The sequence below is a fragment of the Xiphias gladius genome, chromosome 10, assembly GCF_016859285.1.
Source record: "Xiphias gladius isolate SHS-SW01 ecotype Sanya breed wild chromosome 10, ASM1685928v1, whole genome shotgun sequence".
NCBI lineage: Eukaryota > Metazoa > Chordata > Actinopteri > Istiophoriformes > Xiphiidae > Xiphias > Xiphias gladius.
In genome coordinates, this window is record NC_053409.1 from 10,581,984 (window position 1) to 10,590,926 (window position 8,943).

The window sequence follows — 8,943 nt, forward strand, 5'->3', positions numbered from 1 at the left end:
GGCAACAACAAGGGAGATACTGAACTTTGGGAACTTTAGCGACAAGTAACAGAGGTGAAAATTACACACGACGGAAGACAATAAATTCTAGATATGTTAAAACTTATCTTTATTGTCTTGAACAGGAAGAAATATTAAATAAATATAAAGTAAAATATTCCAATTTTACCAATACATTTATTCTGCATATTAAAATACATTCATATACATCGATCAAACAATCTCATGTACAACATATGTTTACCAACAACGTGCATGATTGAGAAAAAAAGAAAGAAAAATCTATTAAACAACATGGATAAAAAGGCACCAGTTTTAAAAACTTTTAAATACACAGACAAGCAGTAAAGTGATAAAACTGTATAAATCCAACTGGAGATTCTGCATAAAGTGACTGACTGCATGTCTTCAGTGCAGCTGTGTAGCACAGGTGAGCTCGGCCAGGCTGCATTCAGACTCCCTCTTTATCAAAAACGGTCTTAAATCACTTGATGTTTCCTCAGTAACCTGGCGTCTAAATAACTATGATTAAGAATTTGTAAAGATTTCGAAGAATATCTATTTGGTTCTGTTTGATTTTAAATATACTTTATTTTTCAAAAGCTGTTGTCTTTCAAAGGATTATACGATGTATGGGTAAATGTGGGTAAAAATATATCAGTACAGAAAATAACACAGGATGCTGCTGGAATCAGAGGTAAATTTCCTACTTCAAATGGAAATTTTGAAGCCAAACAGCACAGAATACCAATAAGAACAGATTTAGGGTTACCAGGTTGTAAATGATCCCTTTGGCTGGTTTTTATCCTTTCTTTTTAGTAGTAACACAGTTTTAAATGTTGGTTAGCCATCCCTTAATAAAAAGTGGAAACTCAAACATTGTTCTCATTAATGGCCCATAAAGAATCATCTATAGAGCTTCAGTATATGATCTATTAACCATTAAGAAAAGTATTACTTACAATGGTTTAGAAAGGATTCCTCATCGGAAATTAGTCCCTCTTAATGAACTATGAATGGAACAACCAAGGGATGAAGTGACCGTCTGAATGGACTGACATGTCATGAACTGTTCATGAAAGCAATGATTTGATTAGTGTAATGACTTGACATTATCATATAATATAGTGTTCATATTGCATCCCCTGGGTTATATTACATTTTCAACCCATTTTCAGGACATGTTATCATATCTTGAAATACTTACCACATTTTCCAGTAGTTACCGCATCCTCAGCTGCTGAAAGCCAAAACGACATGTCCCTCTAGTCTCCTGTCCTTCTGCACCGTGATGTCCTGGCTACTTGGGTTCTGAAGAAGTCTCTTTGTCCATTATTCCTGTCGCGGTAACTCTCTGAGCTATCCCATAGGGCACGTGGCACGCCACTGTCCCCATTTCCGCCGCCCCTTCCACATGAAACATCTGGTCATCAAAGAAAATATGCGGCCTGATCTTCTCCAGCATGGGGCCCTTAGGTGCCCCTGCCAGAAAGAGAGCCTCATCGATCTCAAGACCCCACGAGCGCAGAGTTTTCAGGGCTCTGGTACCAGAACTGGCTGCGCTGCGAGCCGTCACCAGGTAGGTCCGGATGGGGCAGTCCATGCGCTGGCCTTTGCCATAAAATTTTTTCTGCAGCTTTCCTAAAGCCTCCAGGAAACCCTTCAGTGGCCCCTGCAGAAAGACGGAAGGATGCAGGATCACTAAAACAAGTCAGAGGGGCAAGAAATAAATGGGCAGACAGGTTAAAAAAAAAACCCATATGTCATTTGGGGTTTAAATGTTTCCAGCACGTAGAAATTGCTTTCATGTGTACAATTTTAGTGGCATCGATGAGGAGCAAAGTAAGACGTGCATTTTAGTAAACCAGAACTATCCTTTAATTGAATGTACGAAATGCAAAATGTAGTGTGATACTGATAATCGTCACTATGTGTATACTGTACATGGTCCAGAGGCTTGTTCTCATGTGCCTTCTCATGCTCAAAGAACTTGTCCAGTCCATGGGCCTTGTAAATGCGCTCAGACTCATCGGAGAAGAGGACGGCGTCACCATCGAAAGCAACACGCAGCTGAGTCTCCGACACTTCCTTCATCTTCTCTGGGGTGAACATGGTGGCTGCTGCTATACCTGGTTCACGCACAGTATTTCACACACATGGAGACACATTTTGTACTGTGTATTGAGTTGAAATCTTATCTGTTGAAGTTATTGTTGAAAATTAAATGCATATGAGCACATTATAGCACATGGCAGAGACAACGACTAACTTTTCCAGCTTCTCAGTAGCTTTCAGCTTCTTTCTCTTTTCACTGACCTTCCTCCAAAGCTTCTCGAACCTTGACTGGGTCCGCAGACAGGTAAAGGTTAGTGTGGTAGGCCTTCAAGTAGCCTATGGGACTGTTTCCCCCAGTCATACAGAAGCGCTCGATGAACAGCTCTGCGGAGAGAAGGAATCAAAGGCTCAGTGAACAGTTTATCTGATTAAAACTGAATATACCATACTCAAGAGTCAGCTGATAATTCACACACAATATTTTGGGGGGGGTGTGTTTGTATGAATTACTGATGTTACTTATGGTTTGATTTTATAGTTTGGCCACCCCTCGCAGTTGCCTGTGTATTCCTGCACAAATAATGAGGGAAGTTCAAAAATGTTAAAATTAAACCTCTCAATTATGATCAATAAAAGTAAAATAGCAGAAAATCCTTAAAACCTGAGAAAGTTAGAATTTTTGCTATTTCAGCAAATGACAACAATAATGAAGAATCGGAGGGAATAACCTATTTTTGCATTCCGGTCATCAAATACTGTTGGCCTGTGGTGTGTGGCTTCAGGGGGCAGAGCAGGGAAGAGGAAGCGCGAGTGACATGGCAGCAGAGAGCCTCAGGTCTTGTCCCAGGCTGTGCAGCTTTTTCTGCTTGGCTCGACTATATCACTTGGCGCAGAGTGAGGGACTGCCAAACCCCTGTGAGGAACCACAGATCCCCAACTCCCACCACTTATCCCTGGGGGACATATTGTGGTGGGTGGACCATGAGAAAGATCCCACCATAACCACCAGCACCCCCCGTTTATCCACAGGGATGAGAGCGACCCCTTAAACTGAGTGGAAGTCTGTCGACACAGGGCTTCACAGAGGAAATAAACAAAATAGCTTCAGTGGAACGGTGAGGGAGAACAGGACAAGACATTCTTAGATTACAGCCAGTTCCTTTCTTTTCCTCTTTTTCTTTGTCTGTGTCTTTCCATTTCTTCCTCTCACTCAGTCAACAGAGGATTCTGTGATGTCTTGATGTACACACTTGCGTATCTGTGTGACCCAGGGAGGGGGACTGGGTCACAAAGTCACTCACAGTGTGGGAATCGAGAGGACCAGCTGTTGAAAGCAGCTAGAGAATCTACAGCGTGATAGCACATCACCAGAGTCCCTAAGTCTGTGTTTGTGTGTGTGTCAGTACATGGTCCTTTGGTAGGTCTTGTGCTATTTCAGTTAATCACGCAATGGGAACCCCAGTTGTTTACTGAGAAGTTACAACTGGTGGCTGAAGCTGGAATTGACCTACGATACAAACTTTCCATATGTGCAACGTTGACTCTACACATACTGTATGCTTACATCTATTTTTGTTAACATCCTGTTATTGATCTCAAAAGCCATGAAAACGGGCAACCCTGCTGACTTGAACTAGCCTACGTAGCTGAACTGACCTGAAGCTGTATCAACAGTTAATTTACCCTTCAGCATGAAAAAAAATTATTTGCATCAGCTGCCACTGGCTGTAGTGTAGTGGCTGTAGTTCCTTTAAAGGATGAGGCTGGTGACGTTTTATATTTTTCTGATTGTCAACAGATCCCGTGAAAAGACCAAACCCTACAATGTGTTATTCTGTCCTCTTTATTTAATTTCCAACTTTCTAAACCTCTCAGCTCTAAGGCCATTCGATTCCCACTGAAAATGTAAATGCTGAGGAAGAGGTCATGAATACATACTTTCATTTTTTTTTAAAAGCCCAGTAATTTCCTAAAACATCAGGACACTTTAGTTTTTACCAAATGTAACTAAAAACAAGAGGAAATTGTGCATTTGTTGGGGACTATTTTCAGTGGTGGATTGATACACATTTGATTCTCTAGTGAGTATCTACAGCAACAGGATGATGTATGTGGTTCTTACTCATAAAAAACTACAGTGCCCGTGTAATATCTTTGTAATAAAGGAACGTGTCATCAGTTCAATGGTGTGGCTTTAATTGTTATTCATTTCATTCTACTCTTTGCTTTTTTCAATTTCCTGGGATTTGTTGACAAAAATAAAAATTATATCACCACATTTATCCTTTCTTACATAAAGCTCTAATAATTTTTCTAGTCAACCAAAAATTTTTAACAGCAATTGATAAGCATGAATGTGTATCTTTGGGAATCAAATTCTAACAAGTCATACTTTGTAAAGGGATATGAGTTGTAACTAAAAGCCCCCAGTTGACTTTATCAAAAACACACTGTGGCAGATAAAGGGAGAAAAGCAACACTGGACTACACCAAAGTTCACCAGGGTTGTCTCTTTCTCTACACACAAAAACCTATGCCACCAAATCAACAAGTCCTCCAATGTAAATGACCTTATAGGTTTTTTGGTCCCTCCTCTCTGATAAGCTACATAGGATCATCACTTGCAATAGTGTCCCTATGGCAGCAGGCGAACCGGACCTTCATCGTCATGGTTACAATAACAAACATGCTAAGGTTATGAAGGTTGTGTGTATGGTTACCACACACACAACGACTATTGGTTTGAAATTAGAAACAAAAAGCTGTCTCTGGTGTCAAAGTCCTATACAGTCCTATGAGTGGCCTCAACCATCCACCACAACCTCCTCCTAATGCAGACTCTTTATACTACGCCACCTGACTTTTTCCTTTGCTCTCGTCATAATTACTATGGCCACTGGAGGTCGGCTAACAATAAAACATAACTATTGATCATAAAAAGCTGCTTTCACAGACGTCATTTTCCAGGGGAGGACAGTTTCCAACAAATAATTTGAAAGATGCTACACTCATTCTACACCTTGAATTTAAATATGACTGTAGCTTTAAAAAAACAAGCGAAAAAGATAAAGCGAGAGATGCTGGAGGACATACACCAGACAAAAGGTTATTTTATAAGTATCCCAGAAAGTTTTTATCATCCATGTGTAGTAGTAACTCACGGTGATGATTGATGGTATTGATGAGTCTTAGTCCGACGTTTGCATGGTTGTTGGTCATGAGCACAACATCAAAGAGCTCCTCACTCTCGGGGTAAAGTTCCCTAAGTCGAGTGTTCACAGCCTCCAGAGCCTGGCAACACAACCAAACACAGATTTGAGTTAAAAAATAAAAGCTGTAATAAAATACTGTATCACTGCAGTGGGGATGGAAGTGTGTGTGAGTGTTTGAGTGGGTTGGCGTTTAATGCTTATTACTCATCCATGACCCAACACATAACAATGACACCAATGAATCACTCCACATTGGGTTTTATATAGTGTGTATGTGTTTTTGAGTGTGTGCTGTGTATGTTTCTCCACTTCTTTCTCCCCATAGGCTCTGACCTTGACAAAGGAGAAGGCAGGTCCGGGGCTGAAAGGCTCTGTTTCGTGCTCCACCTGATACTTAATGTAATCCTCCATGCCTCTCTGTGTGTAGATCTGCTGCTCCTTCTCCATGTTGAAGAGGACTCGAGACGACACGGCGATGGTGATGGCATTCTCCGGCTTGGGCTGGAAGATGGGAGGTTAAAAATGTTCCATTCACATGCAGCTCTGCCTTGCTCTTCACAAACACAGTGGGTTGTCTTATTTGAATGAGAGGAGCTGATGTTGTTTGAAATCAGGTTCAGAGTTGCAACTTTTCTGCCAGCAGGGGCACAGTACATTATTAACATTCTGAGCAGTAACACAAGAATGCCGAGGAAACATCTGCTGACTCTGTAACTTCCCTTCAGACAGGAATAATTTGATAAAGGCTTTATTGCCAGTGCCTAACATACTGACAACAGTGGGTAAAATGAGTGAGCTGATGTGTCAGAATAGAAGTGACGGTGTGATATGAAATACTTTCCTCTGCAAGAGTCTGATAGGGCAGAGCCACATACCGGGCTGATACCTGTTAACTCTTTGGAGGCTGAGAAAGCAGACAGGAGTTCGATTGTAATTGGTTGTGAGTGGGCTGAACTTATTGATATTACTGAAATTTTATGAAGATTTAAAAACACAAACACTGTGAGATATTTCAACTTGGAACTTATTTCTGACATATTTGTGCCAGACTTACAACTGAGACAATCCCCTGCATCCTGCAAGTTCCTGAAGTTGTAGTTGCTGTATCTGTTTTTGTATTTTGATGCATCCCTCCAGGAAAGGAATCCAAACGAGGCCACTGATAGCCTACACGGAGAACTATCCACCTGATCTGAAATAAGACCCCTCTATCTGTTGCTCAGTTTCCAGCTGACACAATAATGCCTCACCGAGCCTCTATATCCTTTTTCTCCCAGCTACATCTCTTTCTTCAATTCCTTTTTCAGTTAACCGCAGGCTTCGAATGAAGCAGCACTCACTAGTAAACCTCACGCTCTTTTTTTTTTTTTTTTTTTACCAGGGCTATTCTCTGATAAAGTTGAGAGGTTAGTGTGTCTGTCTTTTCTCATCTGTCATTCATCATGTGACATCAGTCTTGGCCACTGTGAAATAGGCAGCCTCAAGTAGTGAACACAAGTGTGTCTTGGCAGGCTTTAACTAGCGGGGATGAGCGACATACGTCAGCTCTAAAGTAACAACAACATAATATTTAACTTAATAATTCACTTGTAATACATGTGATGGATTACATCGTCCCTGCTGTCAACAACTGTGACACTTTACAAAAACATGGAAACTCATAGAAACTATACCTCTACATGCATGCTGCCTAAGGAAGGCGGTAGAGATACTCACTGGTTTGGGTTTCCTGGTGGGGGTGGAGGGCTTGAAAACCATCTTAGCGTCTTCCCAGGGGGCTCGACTGCTGCTGCTGCTGCTGCTGCTGCTGCTGCTGCTGCCATTTCTGGTCAAGTCCTGTCCACTGATGGTCAGAATTTGACCATTGTTTAGACTCATCTTACCTGTTCAGCCCGCCTCTCGCTCTCTCTCACAGGACCACACTGAGTCGCAGTGTGTCCCCTGATGGCTCTCTTTTCTTGTCTCTCTCTCTCCCTCTCTCACTCGCTTTGGCAGGAGTTCCCAACAAAGTCCTTACTCACTCTTGCATAGTCAGAATTTGAATTCAGCCCTGGTGCACTCAGGAGATGAGATCAAGCTGTCCGCAGCTGCGGAGGCACTCAGATAAATGCTCTAAAAAAAAGGCAGAGTAGGAGTGAGATGCCACAGAATAAAAGATGAGGTGGAGGGAAATTCAGGAAACTACTAAATTCAAGCTGTTTCTCTTATCTCTGATATCACTCGTCTTATATTCCTTTTTCAGCTCTTCTGTGCTTGTCTTTCTGTGCGTTCTTCTCCCTCACACATACTTATGACTTCAAGCCATTTTGCATCCGCCCCCTTTTCTACCCTCTCGGTGTGTAATTCCCTGGCGCAGCAGCAGAGCATGTCATTTCATCTATGTGACAACTGGTTGTTGCACCCTATTGGACAGAACAGGCCAGTGTGTCGAAGCACTGCTGTGTCATGATGCTTGAAATGTATTCATGCTTCAGTTCTCTTAATAGAGAGGCGGAGCTTGATATCTTTGAATATAGAAGAAAAGATATTTTATCTTACAGTGTATTAATAGATCCTTTAAATTGAAGACGTTATTGTTCTTTTTGTTTGAAATATTATTACTAAAAAAGCAGGATTTTATCCCATGTGCTCTTAACTAGCTATCATACATTACAATTCATCTTCCTGCTCAGCAGTGTGGGAAATGGAGTCCATCCTGGGCCATTTGCTTCCCCCTGTGCATCTAATGATCATTTCTTCCTGCCTCTTCCTCGTGTAAACCCCTGCAAAATTCTATCATGGACTGAAATACGAAGCAGCAGTCCCAGTTGCCAGGCAACAGCCAGGGAGTCAGACCAGCTGGCACTCCCACATCTAGGATCTGATTGGCTGTGTGGACACCAGACTGCATATATAGCTCTCCAAATATGGCATCAATCAGAGAAACAGACAGGTGATGCAGGGAACAAAGATGAAAGTGTATGTTTTGCTCTGAAGAGCATAAATGCATTATTGATAAGATTAGCTATGCTTTTATCACAACACACAGGCAATTTACCAGCTACAGATGGGTTCTGGGAAGACGATACTGAGCAGACACCCTCGCAGGGACTCAAGGAGCAAAAGGATAATAGAGACACAGCCTGACAGGAAACATGCTGGATACCACTGCATCCATTGTGGCTACCATATTTTTTTATCTGTCAGCATTGCATAGGTAGAAAATACTGACTGCTGACATCAGACAAGGCTACGTACAGTATGTAAGAACACATTTGCTGGCACCATTAGAGACCACCAGAAATTTAAAAAAGGGAAAGGTAAAATGTTTGTTTCACTCGTTTTCAGTGTAAATCTGTATTTTTGCCTCCTCTATTTTCAGGGGAACTCTCATCCAAATTATATCAAAATACAGAACATCAGGGGTCAATTAAACCTCTCTATCCTATACATCTAGACGCAGCACACATGAAATCAACAGCAGTTGCACTCCTCCAGGCTCTCAAGAGACCAGACGCAAAGAGCTTTTATTGATTAACTGAGGACAGCTGAAGGATTGGGTGTCTTTTATTGTCTGGATCCTTAATATCAGTAAACGCATGCAATCTTTTTTTTTCTCTTGTGTTTTTATAAAGGGTTTGGATGTATTAGACATAGTTAAAATTTAAATTTGCACATTCAATAGTGTGCCCCAACA

The 8,943-nt window shown here is 41.5% G+C and overlaps 1 protein-coding gene across 3 annotated transcripts; it reads right to left on the bottom strand.

The window, feature by feature from the left end:
- Positions 1–85: 85 nt before the first annotated feature.
- LOC120794995 (cytosolic 5'-nucleotidase 1A-like) lies at positions 86–7,532 on the bottom strand. 3 transcript variants are annotated; one of them, XR_005708188.1, is made up of 7 exons: positions 6,984–7,532; positions 5,601–5,768; positions 5,217–5,346; positions 2,317–2,439; positions 1,945–2,129; positions 1,208–1,672; positions 86–1,069 (listed from the first exon to the last, which is right to left on the bottom strand). XR_005708188.1 is itself a non-coding variant. In XM_040136423.1 (6 exons), exons 1-6 carry the CDS (start codon positions 7,143–7,145, stop codon positions 1,301–1,303), a joined length of 1,140 nt encoding a protein of 379 aa, XP_039992357.1. In that variant the 5' UTR covers positions 7,146–7,532; the 3' UTR covers positions 86–1,300. The 3 variants fall into 3 exon arrangements, 2 of the variants coding, with proteins under 2 accessions (XP_039992357.1, XP_039992358.1); XM_040136423.1 differs by having other exon boundaries at positions 86–1,672; XM_040136424.1 differs by lacking the exon at positions 6,984–7,532 and adding an exon at positions 6,322–6,535 and having other exon boundaries at positions 86–1,672.
- Between the last annotated feature and the right edge of the window lie 1,411 nt (positions 7,533–8,943).

What these genes read in the sequence shown, in the direction of transcription:
- LOC120794995 (XM_040136423.1), bottom strand. Translation starts at nt 7,145, where the DNA reads ATGAGTCTAAACAATGGTCAAATTCTGACCATCAGTGGACAGGACTTG. An exon ending in CCACCAGGAAACCCAAACCA is followed by an intron (nt 5,769 to 6,983) that starts GTGAGTATCTCT and finishes CCCATCTTCCAG; the next exon opens with CCCAAGCCGGAGAATGCCAT. An exon ending in CAATACCATCAATCATCACC is followed by an intron (nt 2,440 to 5,216) that starts GTGAGTTACTAC and finishes TTCTCTCCGCAG; the next exon opens with AGCTGTTCATCGAGCGCTTC.